We start from the raw sequence: 23,916 nt of genomic DNA on the forward strand, positions 1-23,916 counted from the left end.
TCATGAAATTTGTTGCCTTTGTGGCAGCAGTACAATGCAATAGATAATAATAGAGAAAAACATGAATTACATTAAGCATGTATGTAATAGACATATAAAATAGTTTTAAATAAGTAGTGTAAAAAGAGAAATTAAAAAGTAGTGAGGTAGTATTCATGGGTTCAATGTCCGTTCAGAAATCAGATGGCAGTGGGAAAGAAGCTGGTCCTATATCATTAAACGAGTGTCTTCAGGCTTCTGTACCTCCTCCCTGATGGTAACAATGAGACAGGAATTGAACCCCAGCCTTACAGCTGGCATTGTAATACATTGCATTAACCCCTACACTACCATGCCACCCTAATAGCAAGAGAGTTAAAAAAGGGTGGTGTAAAAAATTAAATTTGTATTTTTTAATCTGAAATTCTGAAATATTATTACAAAGCAAGAGTACTTGGACAGATACTTGGGTTCAAAATGCTTTCTAGGTTTTGTGATATGAACTTGAATTTAATTTGAAAATCATAAGTCATTACTGAGATTAGTTACTGTCTTCTTCATATCTTAGGGACTGCTGCACGATGGGAAGGTAACATGGCACTGAGTTCTAGTACTAAAGAGGAACTGTACCAGAGGTAAGATTTTTGTATTTTTGCTGAAATGATCTTTGTGGAATATTGTATTGCTTTAAATTGACCCAGGAGGACTTCCTGGTGTTACATTCCTGTTGTATTACTCATGAACAGCATGGCAGATTAATGGATGTATTCAGGCAGAAATCTTATTCATCATAATGGGGAACATAACATATAACATAGAACTTAGAACAGTACTGCACAGGAACAGGCCCTGTGGCCCACAGCGTTGTGCCAAACCAAATAAGTTAGTAATCAAATGGCCAACTAAACCAATCCCGTCTGCTTACACAATGTCCATGTCCTTCCATTTTCATCATATCCATGTGCCTATGTAAGACTTTCTGAAATGCCCCAAATGTATCTGCCTCTACCACCACCCCAGGCAGCACATTCCAGGCACCCACCACTCTGTTTAAAAAAACTTGTCCCTCACATCGCCTTTAAAATTACTCCCTCTCACCTTACATGCATGCCGTCTGGTATTAGACAGTTCAACCCTGGGAAAAAAATACTCTCTGACTCTATCTGTCTTTGCCTCTCATAATCTTATAACCCCCTATGGGATCTTCTCTCAGATTCCACTACTCCAGAGAAAATAATCCAAGTTTGTCTAACCTTTCATTATAGCACTTGCTTTCTAATCCAGACAGTGTCCTGGTAACCTCTCCTGCACTTTCCCCAAAGCTTCGACATCCTTCATGTAATGGGCTGACCAGAACTGTTTGCAATACTCCAGATGAGGCCTAATTAGAGACTTATAAAGCTGCAACATAACTTCCTGACTTTTAAACTCAATGCCTCGTCTAGTAAAGGCAAGCATGTGATATGCCTTCATAACTACCTTATCAACCTGAGTAGTCACTTTCAGGGAGCTATGAACTTGGACCCCAATGACTTCTGCTCATCAACGTTGTTAATGATCTTACCCTTAAAATTGTACTGTCTCTTTACATTTGACCTTCCAAGGTGCAACACGTAATATTTGGCCAGGATAAACTCCATCTGCCATTTCTCCACCTATATCTGCAAACTGATCTACAGTATATTCCTCTGTATTCTTTGCTAGTCATCTATGCTATCCACAACACCACCATTCTTATAATCATCTGCAAACTTATTAACGCACCATCTACATTTTCATCTAGGTCATTTATATACATCACAAACAGCAGAGGTCCCAGCATAGATCCCTTCGACCACCATCTTCTGCCCTGTATCAGCAAACCAGTTCTGAACAGAAGCAGGCAATTCACCATTGATCCCATGCATCTTAATCTTCTGGATGAGCCCTCCATGAGAGACCTTGTCATGCACCTTTCTAAAATCTAAGTTCTACGTTAATCAATCACCCTTGTCGCCTCATCAACGAAGTCAATCAAATTTGGAAGATAGGACTTGTCCCACACAAAGCCTTGCTGGCACTTCCTAATTAGGCTATGGTTTTACTAAATGTTCATGAATCCTATTCCGAGTAATTCTCTCCAGTAATTTCCCTACCACTGACCTAAGACTCACTAGTTTATAGTTTCCAGGAGTATCCCTAGCCCCCTTTTGGAAAAATAGAACAACATAAGCTACTTGCCAGTCTTCTGGACACCTCACCTGTGGCTAGAGAGGGCACAAAGATATTGGTTAAGACCCCACCAATCTCCTCACTTGTCTCTCTCAATAACCTGGGGTATATTTCTGCAGGCCCTGGGGACTTGTCCACCTTAATGCTCTTTAAGGCACCCAACACAAATTCCTCCTCTACCTCAAAATGCCCTAGCGTATTAATTTACTTGGCGTTAACGTCCCTGTCGTCCACATCCTTCTCCTTGATAAACAGTGATGTAAAGTACTCATTAAGGACCACATCCTTTGTATCCAAGCAGATATTCTTCCCTTTATTGTTGAGTGGTCATACACTGTTCCTAGTATATATGTGTAGAAAGCTTTGGGATTCTCTTTCATCTTACTTGTCAAGGACTTTTCGTAGCACCTTCTGGCTTGCATTCTTCAAAATCCTCAAGGGCTCTGTTTGATTCTAACTTCCTGAGCTTTATATACTTTTCCCCCTTCTTCTTGAGTGAATTCATCATCTCTCTCAACATCCAAGGTTCTCTTACCTTGCCATCTTTGTCCTTCTTTCTGACTGGAACGTATCTGTCCTGCAGCTGGTCCTTGCATACCCTCCAGGTGTCGGGTGCGGACTTGTGCAAAAACAGTTCCCAATTGAACTCTCCCTAGTTTCTACCAAATGCTCTTGTAAATTGCCCTGCTCCAATTAATACTCTCCTGCAAAGTCCATATTTATCCTATCTATAGCTATCTTAAAACTTAAGGAGTTGTGGTCACTGTTCCCTGACTGCTCACCCACCTGCTCACTGGTTGCCTGCCCAGGCTCATTAACCAACACTAGCTCCAGTACAGCCTCTGCTCTTGTTGGACTATTACATATTGAATTAAAAAATCCTCTTGGATGCACCCAACAAATTCTGCCCCATCTAAACCTCTTGCATTCAGAAGATTCAGTTCATATTAGGGAAGTTAAAGATCCCCCTTGACAACAACTTGAAGCTTTCAACCCTCTTGACCTCAGCTTCTTCATTGTAAATGAAGGGTTGTTAAAATCCAGGTTAAATTTTGTTGTGTTTAAGTGTCAGGGTCTGTATTTTCAGTCTTTCTTATATTTTTTGTTGTGATAGTAGTAGGGATAGTCTGGGTAATTATGGACCAGTGAGCCTTAAGTCTGTGGTGGCAAAGCTGTTGGAAAAGATTCTCAGAGATGGGATCTATGGGCATTTAGAGAATCATGGTCTGATCAGGAACAGTCAGCATGGCTTTGCGAAGGGCAGATCGTGTCTAACAAGCCTGATAGAGTTCTTTGAGGAGGTGACCAGGTATATAGATGAGGGTAGTGTAGTGGATGTGATCTACATGGATTTTAGTAAGGCATTTGACAAGGTTCCTCACGGTAGGCTTATTCAGAAAGTCAGAAAGCATGGGATCCAGGGAGTTTGGCCAGGTGGATTCAGAATTGGCTTGCCTGCAGAAGGCAGAGGGTCGTGTTGGAGGGAGTACATTCGGATTGGAGGGTTGTGACTAGTGGTGTCCCACAAGGATCGGATCTGGGACCTCTACTTTTCGTGATTTTTATTAACGACCTGGATGTGGGGGTAGAAGGGTGGGTTGGCAAGTTTGCAGATGATATAAAGGTTGGTTGTGTTATAGATAGTGTAGAGCATTGTTGAAGTTGGCAGAGACACATTGATAGGATGCAGAAGTGGGCTGAGAAGTGGCAGATGGAGTTCAACCTGGAGAAGTGTGAGGTGGTACACTGTGGAAGGACAAACTCCAAGGCAGAGTACAAAGTAAATGGCAGGATACTTGGTAGTGTGGAGGAGCAGAGGGATCTGGGGATACATATCCACAGATCCCTGAAAGTTGCCTCACAGGTAGATAGGGTAGTTAAGAAAGCTTATGGGGTGTTAGCTTTCATAAGTCGAGGGATAGAGTTTAAGAGTCGCGAGGTAATGATGCAGCTCTGTAAAACTCTGGTTAGGCCACACTTGGAGTAGTGTGTCCAGTTCTGGGCGCCTCACTATAGGAAGCACGTGGAAGCATTGGAAAGGATACAGAGGAGATTTACCAGGATGCTGCCTGGTTTAGAGAGTGTGGATTATGATCAGAGATTAAGGGAGTTATGGCTTTATTCTTTGAGGAGGAGGATGGGAGGAGAAGAGAAATAGATAGAGTGGATAGCCAGCGCCTCTTCCCCAGGGCACCACTGCTCAATACAAGAGGACATGGCTTTAAGGTAAGGGGTGGGAAGTTCAAGGGGGATATTAGAGGAAGGTTTTTTACTCAGAGAGTGGTTGGTGCATGGAATACACTGCCTGAGTCAGTGGTGGAGGCAGGTACACTAGTGAAACGTAAGAGACTACTAGACAGGTATATGGAGGCATTTAAGGTGGGGGGTTATATGGGAGGCAGGGTTTGAGGGTTGGCATAACATTGTGGGTCGAAGGGCCTGTACTGTGCTGTACTTTCCTATGTTCTGTGTTCTAATTTGGCAGTTTAATTTAGCAGTTGGCAGTTTAATAGTAATAACTTGCATTGGTATAGCAACAATAACGCCTGTGTGGTAAAGGTTTACAGCAGGATTGGCTCTTCCGTCACTGATCACCATAGTATAGACACAGGCTGCTCTGGGAATCAGCACACTGCTGCTCTATATCCCCACTCCTCTGGTGGTGCTCCCACTCCAGCAGTCAGAATCGCTGGTGCAGTAGCAGAGCCATGAACACAGCAGGCTCCTGAAGTGACGTAAAGAGATGCCCTATCAGCATGCAGCATGCAGCAGGCCTTCTCAACTCTGCTGTTCACTCCAACCAAAGATGGAGGAGACGTTCCACGTTATGTTTGTTGTTAATAATGACAAGCAGCGTGCGTTTCTGTTAGAACATCTTATTACTGAACTGCAGCTCAACCCAGTGTGTGCACAATCAGGTCAGCATTGTAGCTTCTGATTTTGGGTGCAGCCCTCATATTGCCCTCTGGGAAATGAAGTTCTTTATTTTATTTATATATATATATATATATATATATATTTATGCATCTTCCCCCTTGAAAGTGGAAAAAAAACACAATGCTATGTAACACACACACACACACACACACACAAAACACAAAATGCTGGAGGAATTCAGCAGGCCAGGCAGCATATGTGGAATAGAGTAAACAGTTGAAGTTTTAGGCCAAGACCATTCATCATGGCTGGATTAAAAAAAGTAAGAAGTCCAAGTAATGGGGGGGGGGGGGAAGAGGAGGAAGAAGTACAAGGAATAGGTGATTGGTGAAATCGGGAGGGTGGGGTGAAGTAAAGAGCTGGGAAGTTGTTTGGTGAAAGAGATAAAGAGCTGGAGGAGGAGGAATGTGGTAGGATAGGAGATGGCCATGGAAGAAAGGAAGAGGAGGAGCACCAGATGAAGGTGATAGACAGATAAGGAGCTAAGGTGAGAGAGGGAAATGGGAATGGTGAAGGAAAGGGGGTGGGGAACAGTTACTGGAAGTTAGAGCAATTGGTGTTCATGCCATCAGGTTGGAGGCTATCCAGTTGGAGTATCAGGTGTACCTACTCCAACCCGAGTGTGGCTGCATCACAGCAGTAGAGGAGGCCGTGGACTGACATGTCCAAATGTGGAGTGTCACCTCACCTGGAAGAGCTGTTTGGGACCCTGAATGGTAGACACAATACTACATCCTCATAATTACCTGCAAGGAACAATAATCCTGTCCAACAAAGATCTACGTTCCGTAGCTAGTCTCTTTTCTTTAATTTTCAACTGTCAGGATTCTGGGATACAATTTGTACTGTAATATTTTAATTTGAATTGTCTACAGTTGAATAGATTTTGAAGGAGGAAGATACGGTATTCACACAGTACTTTTTACACCTTTATGTGTGTATAAGTGGGGGAGGTGTGAGGGTGGGTAAGAGGCTTGTTTTGCTGTTGTTGTCCTGCCAAGTATGGTCGTTATGCTGTGTTTGTGCTGGAATGTGTGGTGACACCTGTGGGCTGGCCCCAGCACATCCTTAATAATAATAACAAACAGGATTCAGCTCTCTACACAAACATATGCAATTCTGATACGATATACACCAGCAAACTTAAGTGAGACCACAACCCAGAAAAATGAAGACATTATTACTATTGAAGAAAAAGTAAGCCAATGGAAGAGCATGACACTCCGTGCAAGACATCCCCGCGATAACGAGACGGGGGTGTGAAGTGGGAGGTGGATAGGTGCGAGAGGAACAATCCAAGCCTGAACAAGGAGAAGACAAAGGAAATCATTGCAGACTTCCACCACCCCCCCTTTGCGAATACATGGCCTCTCTATAGAGAGAGTTAAATGCACGAGTATCTGTAAGTTCACTTCACAGATAATCTCACCTGGTCACTTAATATCATCTCCCTGAGCAAGAAGGTATAGCAGCGCCTGTACTTCCTAAGAAGCTTGAGGCAAGCAAGGCTTCCCACCCGCCCTCCCCACCCACATCTTAATTGCATTTTACAGGAGCTCCATTGAGAGCATCTTGACAAGTTGTATCTTCATCTGGTGTGGGAGCAGTCAAACATCGGACCTGAAGTCCCTGCAAAAGACTGTGAGAACAGCTGAGAGGATCATAGGGTTCTCCCTACCACCCATTGGGGACATTTATCAGGAGTGATTCATATGCAGGTCCCTTAGTATAATTAAGGATCCCAGCCGTCCATCCAGAATCCTCTATGACTTTCTACCATCATAAAATACATAATTCTACAATACATAAAAACAAGAATGGTTAGATTGAGGCTACGTCCACACTACGCCGGATAATTTTGAAAACGCCGGTTTCGAGTAAAAACGACAGGCGTCCATACTAAGCGATTTTCAAAATATCTTCGTCCACATTAGGCGGATATTTGGGCGAATCTCCTCCTACTGGGCATGCGCAGGACACACCGAAAACAAGCGAAGAGGAAACGATATACTTTGTGCGCGTTTGTCCAGTTACAGAGTAGAAAAACTTTAAAGGAATTGCTCTTGGCTCTCACACAGGAGGACTTAAAACTTAAAAAAAACAAATACTGGAGCGTATGGAGGCAACCGACAGGGAGTTCACGGACAGTATGACCCAGCTGACGACGAACATTGAAAAACTAACTCTGTTAAATTAATAAAGCACCTTGTTAAATGTATAAAACGTCTGCATCAGCGTTATCTTGTATTTCCATACAACGTTACATTAGGCTGTTACACATCTATTGTCAGAGAAGTACTTGCATAAATAGGTAAAGCACCTTCATACAAGCAAGGACAGAAAACAGGGCGAAATGAGTATACTTATTTATTCAGTAAGCTATGGGTCAACCGGCTTCAGTCTCGTCCGTCTGTTCTGAAATTGTTAGGTGGTGGCGTTCAAGAAAACGACGAATATCTGTTCCGGCATGTCATGACAGCGTTTTTAAATAGTCAAAAAAGCTCACTTTACAATTTAACTCTCACGCCGTTCACACTGACTGCGTGTCATAACAGCTTGCGCAGTACCAAGCAGAAGCAGAAAAAAGCATTGTTGTTGTGTTGTCATGACAGCGTTTTAAAATCTCTCCGGTTACCCCGTACACACTATGCCGGATATTAAGCATTTTCAGATTTATTCACTCTGGAAAGTGTTTTCGAAAATCTCCGTTTTCGGGGGCTGAAAATGTGTGGACAGGAGGGCAAAACGAAGAGAAAAAGCTTCGTTTTCAAAATTATCCGACGTAGTGTGGACGTACCCTGAGAAACAGTTCCTTCCCCCAGGCCGTTAGACTTCTGAACTCCCAGCCGCATTGTATTCGAAGTGCCACTGGTTAATCTGTTCCATGCATTAGAATATTTAATATTAATGCACTTTAGTTTGTTATTTATGTGTGATTCATCTGTAGATTTTTTCCTTACCTATGTTAAGTGTGTTACAGATGTGCTTTACACCCTGGTCCGAAGAAACATTGTTTTGTTTCTGTATATATTATATACATGTACGTAGTTAAATGACAATAAATATCACTTGACTTGACTTGATCTGAGCAGACGAGATGTTGACAAGGAAGCATCGAATGCCTGGCTCAGAGTTGGAGACTTCTTCCCAGAAACAGAAGGGTTTCTTGTGGCAATGCAGGACCAGGTAGTTAACACACAAAAAAAAGATCTTAAATACATAATAAAAGATCAACAAACTCAAGGTGATAAATGTAAAAAAGGCTGAGAAAAACCAGAAACAATCCAACACATCACAGGATCCTGTAGCAGTTTAACACATATACAGGCACAATCTAGTGGCAAACATCGTTCATCAAAATCTTGCTTTAAAATACAAACTCATAAATGAAATCACACCTTACTATAAATACAAACCTGATCCAGTTTTAGAGTCAGTATACCACAAATTATATTATGACTGATCAGTTATTACAGATAGGACAATCCATAATAACCCCTGGATATGATAATACAGGATAAACAAGCAAGAACAGATATAGCCATTCCAAACACACACAACTTGCAGAAATCAATAAATGAAAAACATCAGAAATGTGCTGAATTAGAAGCGGAAATTGAAAGACTTTGGAACATAAACAAGGTATATATTGTCCCAATAGTAATAGCTGGTATCATTCCAAAGTCACTACACAATAGCATTAAACACTTAGGGCTACACAGTAATATCTACGTAAATTTTCAGAAAGCTGAGAAAAATAATAATAACTATATAGCACCTTTCATACACCAAGATGCAGGCTCAAAATGCTTTACATAGATTGTAAAGATAAATCAATATAGTCATAGAAATATGAGACAAAATTAAAAATCATAAGACAATATATAGAATAAAATGTAATTGAATATACCATAATTATAAATATAATCAACATCAGCAGTCATTAAGTAATCATATAAGTAGCCCAACCTAGAAATGTAGGTTTTCAGAAGTGTTTTGTCATTGCTGCCTGTGTTCTGCCAAGTATGGTGGGCATGCTATCTTGATGCCAGAATGTGTGGCGACACTTGCTGCCTGGTGTGGGAAGGCTACGGCACAGGATTGAAATAAGTTGCAGAGGGTTATAAACTTAGTCAGCTCCATCATGGATACTAATCTCTTGTATATATGTATGTATATATGTGTGTATGTGTGTGTGTGTGTGTGTGTATATATATATATATATATATATGTAAGGGGTTTCTTCTTTTATGTTACTGTGTATGTTAATCAAAATGGCTTCTTTGTTATGTTAAATGTTGATAAATTCTCTAGCTAGCAGTTTGCTTGGGTTATATTATTGATAATAGAGCAAATGAACCAATGGGTGTCCATGTTATTCTTTCTTGGGGTGATATGCTGTCTCATATGGCTGGGAACCAGGGGTTTCTGGCGGGGAGTTGGAGGAGAGACAGTGAGGACGACGGACGTACTGGGAGTACTCTGGTTGATCACTTTGGGTGGTCCCGGGCTGCGAGTCGAAGGGGTCAGAGTGGATCGCAGAGGGAAGAAAGGAGGTCCGAGCTCCAACGTGTGCACGAAGAAATTGAACTTTGATAAGTCTGGTGCCTTTTCCATTCCTTTTTGTGTTGTACCTCTATTAATCTCATAGTAATATCTATAGATATATTATTGATAATAGAGCAAATGAACCAATGGGTGTCCATGTTATTCTTTCTTGGGGTCAGATCTCCTTTCTTCCCTCTGCCAGAGACTCATTCCACCGAGATGCAACACAGAGCGTCATAGGAAGTCATTCCTGCCTGTGGCCATCAAACTTTGCAACTCCTCCCTTGGAGGGTCAGACACCCTGAGCTAATAGGCTGGTCCTGGACTTATTTCACAATTTGCTGGCATAATTTACATATTACTATTTAACTATTTATGGTTCTATTCCTATTTATTATTTATGGTGCAACTGTAACAAAAAACAATTTCCCCTGGGATCAATAAAGTATGACTATGACTAAAGTGTAATTGGTAAAATGTGCAGTGTGTGCTGGCTGATGATTGATGTTTGAAGTGGAATCAGGTGGCAGTTGTACAGCAACCGACGTAACCCGGGAGACAAGGTGAGTGGTGGACGGGGTTTCCCCGAGATAAATACCAGCCAATATAGCTAAGCGTTACATATACAGACGTTTGTATATATAAAAATTGCAGTACTTCATAACACCCCCTTTGGCAAGTATCACAGCTTGTAAACGCTTTCTGTAGCCAGCTAAGATTCTTTCAATTTTTGTTTGGAGGATTTTCGCCCATTCTTCCTAGCAAAAGGCTTCCAGTTCTGTGAGATTCTTGAGCTGTCTTGCATGCAGTGCTGTTTTGAGGTCTGTCCATAGATTCTCGATGATGTTTAGGCCAGGGGACTGTGAGGGCCATGGTAAAACCTTCAGCTTGCTCCTCTTGAGGTAGTCCATTGTGGATTTTGAGGTGTGTTTAGGTTCATTATCCTGTTACAGAAGCCATCCTCTTTTCATCTTCAGCTTTTTTACAGACAGTGTGATGTTTGCTTCCAGAATTTGCTGGTATTTAATTGAATTCATTCTCCTGAAGACAGGTGGCAGATCAACTGGTGATTCCACTGGTGATAGCACAGGACAGTTAACATCTTAGTCCATTTGTATTTTCAATTCCCTCCACTAGTAAATGTTCCCCGTGCCACTGGCTGCAACACAAGCTCAAAACATGATCGATCCACCCCTGTGCTTAACAGTTGGAGAGGTGTTCTTTTCATGAAATTCTGCACCCTTTTTTCTCCAAACATACCTTTGCTCATTGTGGCCAGAAAGTTCTATTTTAACTTCATCAGTCTATAGGACTTGTTTCCAAAATGCATCAGACTTATTTAGATGTTCCTTTGAACCCTTTGAATAGAACTTTTGAATATATACACACACACACACACTAACTGCAATTCACAGATTTTTTGTATTATAGTGTATTGCAATGCACTGCTGCCGCAAAGACAGCAAATTTCACAACATATGCCAGTGATATTAAACCTGATTTTGATTCTGATTCTGAAATGTTCCACAGCACTAGTCTGGCATATCTCATTTGGTAGAGTATTCTCGACTTTTGGTGCATAAGAACAAAGAAGCCGCCTCACCAGTTCTTATATGGTTGGCTCTAGTTACACCAAGCAAACCAGTATTTGTGGATCTAAGTTTACAATTAGGATGTAAGGGGATAGACAGTCCAAAATATACAGAGGAGCTAGATTATTCAGAACCTTATAAACAATTACGAGTATTTTAAAATGTAACCTAAAGGACTCAGGCAGCCGGTGTAATGATGCCAAAAACCAGTGAAATGTGCTCAGATTTTCTTTCGATCTGTCGGGCTGAGACCCTTCATCAGTCCCGATGAAGGGTCTTGGCCCAAAATGTTGACTGTTTTTCCCTCTCCGTAGATGCTGCTTGACCTGCTGAGTTCCTCTAGCATTTTATGTGTGTTGCTTTGGATTTCCAACAATTGCATTTTTTTCGTGTTCATGATTTTCTTCTTTTGGTTAAGATTCCTGCTGCTGCATTTTGAACAAGCTGCAACCGATTTTTATCTTTCTTAGGCAGTCCTGAAAAGAAGGTATTGCAGTAGTCTAAACAGCTGAAAACAAAAACATGTATCAATTTTTCTGTATTGTGAGATGTTATAAGAAATCGAACTCTTGCAATGTTCTTTAAATGAAAGAACGCAGTACTATGATTAATATGCCATTTGAAACTTGCTCAATAGTAATCAATAATAATGCCTAAATTCTTTACTTCTGGCTTGATTTGTAAAACCAGATGATCAAGTTTATTTCGAAGGTTCTCACTTTTTTTATCTTTTGGTTTGGTTGTTGAAACAACATATTTCACTGTACATTTTGCTGCACGAGTGATAAGTAATGGTATCTGGATATGAATCCGGGTGATCAAGACAGGAAAGGTGAAAGAAAATTAGAAAGGATGGTTAAAAGCTTAGCAATAAATAAGTCGGTGAAGAAAGATTGTGAGATGCTTGCCGTTATTTGCCGACGCAGAATATAACAGCGTGATGGTTATGGAACTGTACGCAAATCTAGCCATCTGCACTGGCGAAGGCAAGAGAGTGTTGCAAGGGATGGAATATTTCAATTCTGAGGAAGGATAAGGATGGTACGTTATTGTAGCGGTTAGTGTAATGCTATTACAGCGCCAGTGACCCCTGTTCAATTACACCGCTCTCTGTAAGGAGTTTGTATGTCCTCCCCGTGACCACGTGGGTTTCCTCTGGGTGATCCAGTTTCATAGTCATAGTCATAGTCATTCTTTATTGATCCCGAGGGAAATTGGTTTTCATTACACATACTCCCACATTCATTCATTCATTCCTCCCACATACTAAGGATTTACATGTTAGTTGGTACAACATCAGGACCGAAGCGCCAGTACTGTGCTGTACTGCTCTATGTTCTTTGATTCTAGTAATCAAACTAACTTTTTCAGCTAATGCACTTCTAAAAGAGGGAAAATTGGTCAAGGTGATGCTGGCAGCAAAATCGGAGACAGTTAGGGAATGCAAATTAAAGATTACGTTTATTTACACATGTACATCAAAACATCCAGTGAAATGTGTAGTTTGCATCGACAACCAGCACAGTCCAAGGATGTGCAGCACTTCCGGCACTAACATGGTATGTATGTATGTATGTATTTATTTATTGATTGATTGATTGATTGATTGAGATACAGCATGGAGTAGGCCCTTCTGGCCATGAGCACAGCAATGCCTGATTTACTGCTAGCTTAATCACATGACAGTTTACGGTGAACAATTAACCTACCAACCGGTACATCTTTGGACTGTGGGAGGAAACCAGAGCACACAGAGGAAACATACGAGGTCATGGGGAGAACATATAAACTCCTCACAAACAGGGCTGTGGACTGAATCCCAATTTCTGGCTCTGTAAAGTGTTACACTAGCCACTACCTTATCATGCCACGCTAAAGGTGATACCTTTATTGGTAGAAGTTTTGAGTTTGCAAACCACCGAGGGTCAAAGTTGGTTAGGTTAATGCAAGCATGGAAATTTCTTATGATTCCTGGTTCAATCATTGCATTTTGTTGACTGAGGCAGCAGAATTGACATCTTCATCTCTGTGGTTAGGTGTGCAAATGCCAATGAAAAGTGCCTGTGGAATGCCCCAACGGATATCATAACTGTGGGACTAAAAGGCTTTCCTGTAATAGTCTTTGTGGTTGAATAGGCTGCCGGTACTTTCTTCCAAGAATCACATGATGAGTGTCTGGTACACCTTTTGCCTGTAACTGAGAGAAGAGAAATGTAATGGAAAAGTTTGTTTTTTAAGTAAATGTTTCTGTGTAGTAGCGAGACCCAAAGTGACTGCTCTCACTTAATCATGTGTAGTTATTTAATTTCACTGCTGACTACCTCCAACTTTGATTTTATAACACTGTCCGCTCCTTTGCCCCTTGAGGGCTGCAACTAAACCCTTAGTAGAAACAAGGTTTAAAAAAATCAAGTATGTACTTACTTTCATTTTATTTGTTATTCCTTAATACATACCTCTTAGCAATTTAATTCTCATGTTTCCTTGTATTAATAATGTGCAGTGAACAGAAGAAGCTTGCCAGAGAAATGGAATTCGAGGACCTTATCCCTCCAAAGAAAACAAATTCTATTTTTCTAAAGATTTTAGTTGCTTTTTTAACCTCCAGGAACAGAGAACCTGCAAGTCAGGGGATCAGAACCAGAATCAAGTGTAATATCACTGACATATGTCATGAAATGTGTTGTTTTTCAACAGCAGTACAGTGCAATACATTTAGAAAACTACAAATTATAATAAGAAATATAAATATAAAAGTAAATTTGTTATGTAGTGCAAAAAAAGAGCAAAAATACTTGGGTAATATCCATGGATTGGTTTTTAGTTTATTTAGAACTCTTAAGAGCAGAGGGGAAGAAGCTGCTGCTAAAGCATTGTGTGTGTGTGTGCGTGTGTGTGTGTGTGTGTGTGTGTGTGTGCGCGTGCGTGCGTGTGCGCGCGTACCTCCTCTCTGATGGTAGCAATGACAAGAGGACATGTCCTGGATGGTAGGGTCCTTGATAGATGGTACCTCTTTGAGGTATTGTCTTTTGAAGATGTCCTCGATGCTGGTGAGGCTCGTGCCTATGATTGAGATGGCTGAGTTTACAACCCTCTGCAGGGCTGTGAATTGGGCTTGAAGTACACAGCAGATTTGTTAGTAGCTGTAAGAGAGATAAATGTTTCCATTGAAGAGTCTTAAGAGAATGTCAGAACTGGGGTTCTGGTAGAGTGTTTCTTCCTCAATTAATTTTCTCTTTTTCACATGCTGACTAATTTCACTGTGTGTGTGTGTGTGTGTGTGTGTGTGTGTGTGTGTGTGTGTGTGTGTGTGTGTGTGTGTGTGTATGTGTATGAGCTTCTGGTTTATAACCACTTTGGAATATACACTCAGAAGATACTGTAATCAGTACTTGCTCCACCTTATCAAGTTGTCACTGAGTGGTCTTCTGCTGCTGTAGCTCATCTTCTTCAAGGTTCAATGTGTTGTCCGTTCAGAGATGCTCTTCTGCACACCACTGTTGTAACGCATGACTATTTGAGTTATTACCACCTTCCAGTCAGCTTGAACCAGTCTGGGCATTCTCCTCTGACCTCTCTCATTTGCATGGCATTTTTACCCACAGAGCTGCTGTTCACTGCATTTTTTTTTGCACCATTCTCTGTAAACTTTAGAGCAGGCGTTCCCATTTTTTTAATGCCATGGACCAATACCATTAAGTAAGGGGTCCGTGGACCCTAGGTTGGGAACCCTTGATCTAGCGACTGTAGGGTATGAAAAATCCCAGGAGATCAGCAGTTTCTGAGAGTCTCAAACCACCAGCTATCATTCCACAGTCAAGGTCACTTAGAACCCCATTCTGATGATTGGTCTGAATATTAATTGAATTTTGACACCATATCTGCATGTTTTTATGCATTGAAATGCTGCCACATGATTGGCTGATAAGATATTCGTACTAATGAGTTAGTATATAGTTGTACCTAAAAAAAGAAGTGGCCACAGAGTATATTTGGCATTGTTAGCAATAATTTGTATGGTATTGATTTTAAGGAGGGTTATTATCTTATATAGCGCCTACATGAAATGTGGTGATGTGCTTAATGTAAGCTTGACGTCACTGTAGACTTAACATCTGTCTAATGGGACTTGTTCTTGCTTAATTTGTTCATAGCTGTTCAAAGTAAATGCTTTTCCAAATTAAAGAACCCAGTTTTGTCATGCTTTTCTTTGTAACTAATAGACCTTAGTCTAAATTTAGTCAAATGCTCTTCCTTCCGTTCTGATCTAGTGCTGCCAATGAAATTTAATTGGAAGAAGTGGACACAATAATATTCCAGATCTACTTGAAAAAAACTTTGTTCAAGGGAGCATTTTACTCCTTAAATAGTTGACAAACTCATTATCGTTTAGATACTGTGCCATTGTGGGTAGGTTAGTACTGATTGCTATTGTCAGTGTTTCTCAAGTCTCTTGACAATAAATGACACAAGTTTTATTCATGAGGACATTTTTCTTTGCAGAGTCCTAGATCCCCCACCAAGGCAAAGATATGTCTAATTATGGTCAATATACACTTAGTGGTACTCCTGCTTAATAATGCAAATATCTATTCAGCCAATCATGTGGCAGGAACTCAATGCAAAAAAAGCATGTGGACATGGTCAAGAGGTTCAGTTATTCAGACCAAGCATCAGAATGGAGAAAAAGTGTGATCTAAATGATTTTGACCGTAAACTGATTGTTGGTGCCAGATGAGGTGGTCTCATAAACTGCTGATCTCCTAGGATTTTTATGCACAACAGTCTCTAGAGTTGACAGAGAATGGTGTAAAAAAAAGGATGGAAACAAAAAAAAATACAGTGCGCAGTAGTCCTGTGGGCGAAAATGCCTTGTTATTGAAAGGGGTCAGAGGAGAATGGCCAGACTGGTTCAAGCTGACGGGAAGACGACAATAACTCAAATTACCACATGTTAGAACAGTAACGGATTTGGATTCTGATTCTGACAGAAAGGCACACACCAGCGATTCAGGAACAGCTTCTTCCCCTCTGCCGTCCGATTCCTAAATGGACTTCGAAACTTTGGACACTACCTCAACTCTTTTAATATACAGGTTGTCTGATTTTACACATTTTTAAATAATCTATTCAATATAGATAATTGATTTACTTGTTTATTTATTGTTATGTTTTTATTTTACTTATTTTTTTCTCTCTCTGTGCTAGATTATGTATTGCATTGAACTGCTACTGCTAAGTGAACAAATTTCACGTCACATGCTGGTGATAATAAACCTGATTCTGATTCTACTGAAGAGTACCTCTGAATGCACCACATGTCAAATCTTGAAGTGGATGGGCTACAGCAGCAGAAGACCATACCATGTTCCATTCTTGTACTTAATAAAGTGGACATTGTATATTTTCAGTCTTCAGACAAGTTTCCTCATCTCTCCTCATCCATCTGTAGGTTATGATTTCTAATATAAATGAACATCGTGGTGTTGGTTTTCATGATAAATAGTAATGATTGGATTGTTTGCCTGAAGGACTCATAAGACATGCATACTTATTATTAGCCAGGGAATGGTGGATCTGTGGAATTTGTTGCAGCTGTGGAGGCCAAGTCAGTGAGTATGTTTAAGGCAGAGGTTGATGGATTCTTGATCAGTCACGGCATGAAGGGTTACGGGGAGAAGGCAGGAGAATGGGGCTAAGAGGGAAAATTGATTTGCCATGATGAAATGGTGTAGACTTGATGGGCCAAATGGTCTAATTCTGCTCCTATCTCTTAACAGTACCGCTCTGAGTTATTCTGCTATTGTCACTTTACCTATTCTTTTTCCATTATTTCAGTCTGCATTGCAAAGTTTGTCCCATTCTGCTGTTTTGTGCTTATAGTTATATTTATTACTGTGCAGACTCTTTACTCTGAAAGCTTAATGCAAACAACGAACTTCATTGCACCCTGGGGTATATGACAGTAATCTGAATCTGAGTCACCCGCTAGAGTCTGCACTTACATATTTTCTCTTTACGAATTTGGGTTATGACTACGGAGATTATTTGGGTCATAGATCATCATGAAGAAATACAGGTAGTTTTATGAGAGGTGTTTTGAGATGATAACTTGATATGAATTGTGGGGTTAAAGTACGACCTTTCTTCTCCACTTGAAATTGATGTTAAAATTGTGTGGCACTAAATGAAATGCTTTCTGAAGTAATGAAAGTGAATTCCAGAGGCTACAGAGTCTGGAATTTATTCTATTATTATATTATTGATAACTATTGATTAATTATTGAGAATTGATGATGGAATTATGAAATTCTTAATTTAAAAATTGGTACAAATCTGGAAACAGAGTCATGGAAAACTACAGCACAAAACAGGCCATTCAGCCCATCCAGTCCATACTGAACAATTATTTTGCCTTGATCCATCCACCTGCACCTGAACGATAGCCCTCCATACCCCTCCCATCCACGTACCTATCCAAATTTCTCTTAAATAATGACATCAAACCTGCATCCACCACTTTGCTGGCAGCTCATTTCACACTCGCACCACACTCTGAGTGAAGAAGATCCCCCTCGTTTTCCCCTTAAGCATTTCACCTTTCACCCTTAACTTATGACCTCCAGTTGTAGTCTCACCCAATCTCAGGGGAAAAAGTCTGTTTCCATCTACTCTCATCTATACCCCTCATAATTTTGTATAAATCAAAAGTTTTGGAAGTTTATTCAACAGAAGCTAGTTATCAGAGATTAATTTCATGTTGTGACCTGTCATTTATCCTTATTTCCCGCAACATCCCCTTAGAACAGAGATGAAGTGGAATTTCTTTTGCCAGTGGGTGGTGAACCTGTGGAATTCATTGCCACAGACAGATGTGGAGGCCAAATCATTGGATATATTTATTGACAGGTTTTTGATTAGTCAGGGCATCAAAGGTGACTGGGAGAAGGCAGGAGAATGGGGTTGAGAGGGATAATAAATCATCTGTGATCAAATGGCAGAGTAGACTTGATGGGCTGAATGGCTTAAATCTTCTCCTATGTCTTATGTCTTCTTATGGGCTTATACAATAATTAATTGTCTTTTATACCCTACTGTAACCACTGATATTTGGGTAAATCTGGCAGGCATCCTATAGAAGTAATAGGAGAGAACTTGGTGTTCTGTCCTATTAAGTTCAAAGTAAATTTTATTATCAAAGTTCATATATGTTACCATACACAACTCTGAGATTCATTTTCTTGTAAGCATACTCAACAAATCTATAGAATAATAACTATAACAGAATCAATGAAAGACTGCCCAACTAAGGCTTTCAACCAGAGTGCAGAAGACTAACTGTGCAAATCAAAAAGAAAAAAACAATGATAATAAATAAACAATAAATATCAAGGACCTGAGATGAAGAGTCCTTGAAGTGAGTCTATTGGTCGAGGGGACATTTCAATGATAGGGCAAGTGAAGTTAAATGAAGTTATCCCCTTTGGTTCAAGAGCCAGAATTAGAAAGCAAAGATCTTAAATCAATATTCAGTGCTAATCTTGACTTTAACACCTGCTTGGACATAGATTGATCTATTACTATGTCATATACTAAGATATAATGGAAAATGTTTCCTTTTGCATGCCACGCATAGAGATCATTTTAATACATGAGTACAACAAAGTAATACAAAGGGCAGAACAACATCACGTTGATGTCACTGCTAAGGAAGCTCCACAGACCCTTTATTTCCTTATCAGGCTAAAGAAATTTTGTTTCTTTTTGTTGGCTTTGTGGAACAATCCACGTTCCAAGCCTATACTGGTATCTGTCCCCCACTTTTCCTTCACTAAATCGACAACTGCATTGGCGCTGCTTCCTGCACACATGCTGAGCTCGTTGACTTCATTAACTTTGTCTCCAACTTTCACCCTGCCCTCAAGTTTACCTGGGGTCCATTTCCGACAGCTCCCTCCCCTTTCTTGATCTTTCTGTCTCTATCTCTGGGGACAGCTTATCTACTGATGTCTACTGTAAGCCTATGAACTCTCACAGCTACCTGGACTCTTCCCACCCTGTCTCTTGCAAAAATGCCATCCCCTTCTCGCAGTTCCTCTGTCTCTGCTGCCGTCTGCTCTCAGGATGAGGCTTTTCATTCTAGGACGAAGGAGATGTCCTCCTTTTTTAAAGAAAGGGGCTTCCCTTCCTCCACCATCAACTCTGCTCTCAAATGCATCTCTCCCATTTCACGCACATCTGCTCTCGCCCTATCCTCCTGCCACCCCACTAGGAATAGGGTTCCCCTTGTCCTTGCCTACCACCCCATCAGCCTCCGGGTCCAACATATAATTCTCCATAATTTCCGCCACCTTCAATGGGATCCCACCACTAAGCACATCTTTCCCTCCCCCCCTTTCTGCTTTCCACAGAGATCGCTCCCTACGCGACTCCCTTGTCCATTTGTCCCCACCTCCCTCCCTCCCGGCACTTATCCTTGTAAGCGGAACAAGTGCTACACATACCCTTACACTTCCTCCCTCATCACCATTCAGGGCCCCAGACAGTCCTTCCAGGTGAGGCGACACTTCACCTGTGAGTCGGCTGGGGTGATATACTGCGTCCGGTGCTCCCGATGCACCTTCTATTTATTGGCGAGACCTGACGCAGGCTGGGAGACCGTTTCGCTGAACACCTGTGCTCTGTCCGCCAGAGAAAGCAGGATCTCCCAGTGGCCACACATTTTAATTCCCTGTCCCATTCCCATTCTGATATGTCTACCCACGGCCTTCTCTACTGTTAAGATGAAGCCACACTCAGGTTGGAGGAACAACACCTTATATTCTGTCTGGGTAGCCTCCAACCTGATGGCATGAACATCGACTTCTCTAACTTCGGCTAATGCCCCACCTCCCCCTCGTACCCCATCCCTTATTTATTTATTTATTTATTTATTTATTTTTCTTTCCCCCCTTTTTTTCCTCTGGGTTTTCTTCCCCCCCCATTTCTTTCTCCCTAGGCCTCCCGTCCCATGATCCTCTCCCTTCTCCAGCCTCGTATCCCTTTTGCCAATCAACTTTCCAGCTCTTAGCTCCATCCCTCCCCCTCCTGTCTTCTTCTATCATTTTGGATCTCCCCCTTCCCCTCCCACTTTCAAATCTCTTACTATCTCTTACTATCTCTTCTTTCAGTTAGTCCTGACGAAGGGACTCGGCCCAAAACGTCGACTGTACCTCTTCCTATAGATGCTGCCTGGCCTGCTGCGTTCACCAGCATTTTTTGCATGTGTTGCTTGAATTACCAGCTTTTGCAGATTTCCTTGTGTTTGCGTAAAGAATTTGGGATGTCCCTGCAGACCTTTACCCATTTTTATCAGTGCACCATACAAAGCATTCTATCTGGATGCATAATGGTTTAGTATAGCAACTGCTCTGCATATGATCGCTAGAAACTATAGGCAGTTGTGGACACAGCTTGGCATATCAGAAGATGCAGTTTGCCCTCTATGGCTGTCTCTACTTATCACTGCTTCTGTACAGCAGCCAACATTTTTTTAGGGATCTGGCCCAATGAGCCCATGGCAGCCAATTAATCTACTAACCTGTGCGATTTGGAATGTGAGAGAAAACCCACATGGTCACAAGGAGAATTATAGACTCTATAGCAACAGCAGTCGGAATTGAATCCTGATTTGTGATCACTGGTGTTGTAATAATGTTACGCTAACCACGATGCAACCATGTCACCCAGCCTCCCATCCTGATCCTGCCTTTTGTTGTCTATCTGCGCTGCACTCTCTCTGTAGCTGTTACACTTTATTCTACCTTCTTATGTGCCTATGAAGGTTCTCAGTCATCCAGCTCATTGTATATCAAGCAGTGGTAAATCAAGGCAAACGACTTCTAGACAACACAGCAGGTCCAGTTTCCTTGAATTACAACTACTTGTCTGCTTTGTTATTGTTTTAGCTTGTTTCGCCTCAGTGCGCTATGTAATGATCTGATCTGTTTGAACGGTATGCAAGACAAGCTTTGCACTGTATCTTAGTACATGTGACAATAATAAACCAATGCAATACAAGTTACAGAGAAAGTGCAGTGCAGCATTAAGGGGCAAGTACATTGGATTATAGTTCTGATGTCATTTCAGTAACTTTTGAAATTGTCATTCATCACGTGGGCACTTTAGTTTTAAGATCAGAAGACCATAAGGTATAGGAGCAGAGTTTGGCCATTTGGACCATTGAGTCTGCTCCGCCATTTCATCATGGTTGATCCATCTCACTCTCAGACTCATTCTCATGCCATCTCCCCTTATCCCTTTGCTTCTGTCTTAAATATACCCAAATGACTTTGCCTTCACAGTCACCTGTGGCAAAGAATGCCACAGATTCAGTTTTGAGTGCCAGCAAGTTTTTCTTGTGTATGGAGAGGACGGACTGCACAGCAGTCAACGGTCTTAATGGTCCTGTGCTGCAGCACAACAAGCGATCAGTCTCAGATGGAAACTAGGGCTCGTGTTCTGAAAGACTTGCTCCAACTCTCAGTAATAGAATTAGAATTCGAATTTTATTTCTTACATCCATCTCACAACATGAGTGAGTAAAAATTTTTTATGTTGCGTCTCCGTCGCAATGTACAAGCAGTAAGGAAAGGAAATGTGGGCGGGTATTGCCCAGACGGTAAGATTGTATACATAATTGTTTTGTATACATGTATGTACAGTCAGATAATGCTTTTATGACTGAGCCATTGTAACAGCATTGCCTGAACTGTTTAATTATTTATGACTTAAAGCATTCGACTGAGCACTGCAGAAATAGAATTGAGAAGAAAACCGCTATTATAGGATTGCTGTTCTTGAATATTGCTATCGTGTATTCCTTGGCTTAAGAAGGAAACACTTAATTATCTTTATTTGTAACATTTACATTGAAACATACAGTGAAATGCATCATTTGTGTCAAAGACCAACACAATCTGAATATATGTGCTGAGGGCAGCTCACAACTGTTGCCATGCTTCCACGCTAATGTAGCATGCCCACAACTTACTGATCCTAACCTGTATGTCTTTGGAATGTGGGAGGAAACTGGAGCACCCAGAGGAAACCCATGAGGTCATGGGGGGAAACGTACAAACTCCTTACAGACAATGCTGGGAATTGAACCCCGGTCGTTTGCACTGTGAATTGTTCAGTTAATGGAGGACATTGTTTTTGAGTGTGGCATGAGGAAGAGAACCAAAGAAAATGATTGCTTATAGTTCCATTTTCTCACTTTTGCAGGTATGAAAAGGAGAAGGTGATGATTGAAGACGATCTGTCTAAGTTTGGTCAGCAAGAGCAAGTGGAAACCATTACTGAACTCCGCGAGCGTGCAACTTCGGCAGCGGAGCAGCAGGACATCAAGCAGCTTGTGAGTCGAGTTGGAATAGAGCAAGCTGACATGCTCAGGAAAGTGACAGGATAAGAGGACAGGGCTAACATCATAGGTAGTTTGTTCATCAATTAAGATTAATGGTATGAGGAGCATTTAATGGCTCTGGGTCTGTACTTGCTGGAGTTTTGGAAAATAAGTGGGGGGGAGGATCTCTCTGAAACACTCGAAATATTGAAAGGCCAAGATGGAGTGGACGTGGAGAAGATGTTTCCAACAGTGGGAGAGTTTATAACCAGAGGACTCAGCCCTAAAATAGAAGGACATCCCTTTACAACAGAGATGGAATTTCTTTAGCTGGAGGGCAGTGAATCTGTGGAATTCATTGCACAGATGGCTGTGGGGGCCAAGTCATTGAGTATATTTAAAGCAGAGGTTGATTAAGTTTTTGATCAGTAAGAACATCAAATGTTACAGGGAGAAGACGGGAAGATGGAGTTGAGAGAGTTGAGAAATCAGTCGTGATCAAATGGCGGAGCAGACTCGATATGCTGATTGGCCTAATTTTGCTCCTATCTGTTATGGTGTTATGGTAATTGTTTCTTTAATGACTCAGAAAGGAATATATTAGTGCCTTAGCACTGGGCACATCTTATGAAGGGGAGTTCATTTTCTGTTGTACTGTACTGTACTCGCATTGCATTATGTATTGGGTTAATATTGTTAAGGACAGTGCTGAGGTCATCATGTTGTCATTACTCCCTGGGATTGTGAGATTGAGCATGTATGGTATAGATTCATCATCATTGTCGTCATTATGTGCCATGTTGTATGACGTGAGCAATGACCACGTCTTTGACTATGATTGTTCTTGGCAAGTTTGTCTACAGAAGTTGTTTGCCATTGCCACCCCTACAAGATGGACAATCATACAGGTTCTTGGACAGTATGGATGCTGAAAGTAATGTAAAGAGAAACAGGATACTGGAATTTAGAGCAAGAAACAGATTGCTGGAAGAACACAGAAAATGCTGGAGGAACTAAGCAGGTCAGGCAGCATCTATGGAGGTCTGAAGGATTTGATGAATGGTCGTAGCCTAAATGTTGACTATCTTTTCTCTTCCATAGATACTACCTGACCTGCTGGGTTCCTCCAGCACTTTGTGTGTGTTGCTCTGGATTTCCAGCATCTTGGGATCTCTCGTGCTTAAGGTTGTTGAAAGAACTCAGTGGGAGGGGCAGCATCTTTGGAGGCTGAAAGTTGGGTTGCATCAGGACTGATGATATCAGGGA

At 41.3% G+C, this 23,916-nt stretch overlaps 1 protein-coding gene across 3 annotated transcripts in view; it reads left to right on the forward strand.

Annotated features, from left to right (window-relative positions):
• The window catches only part of LOC140210827 (MICOS complex subunit mic25-like), a 753,869-nt gene that overhangs the window by 34,015 nt on the left and 695,938 nt on the right, over positions 1–23,916 (forward strand). For all 3 annotated transcript variants that reach the window (XM_072280091.1, XM_072280093.1, XM_072280092.1), the window contains exons 3-4: positions 548–614; positions 22,533–22,662. In XM_072280091.1, coding sequence (XP_072136192.1) covers positions 548–614; positions 22,533–22,662 — 197 coding nt within the window. The remainder of the gene's footprint in view (positions 1–547; positions 615–22,532; positions 22,663–23,916) is intronic.

Source organism: Mobula birostris, chromosome 16, assembly GCF_030028105.1.
Source record: "Mobula birostris isolate sMobBir1 chromosome 16, sMobBir1.hap1, whole genome shotgun sequence".
NCBI lineage: Eukaryota > Metazoa > Chordata > Chondrichthyes > Myliobatiformes > Myliobatidae > Mobula > Mobula birostris.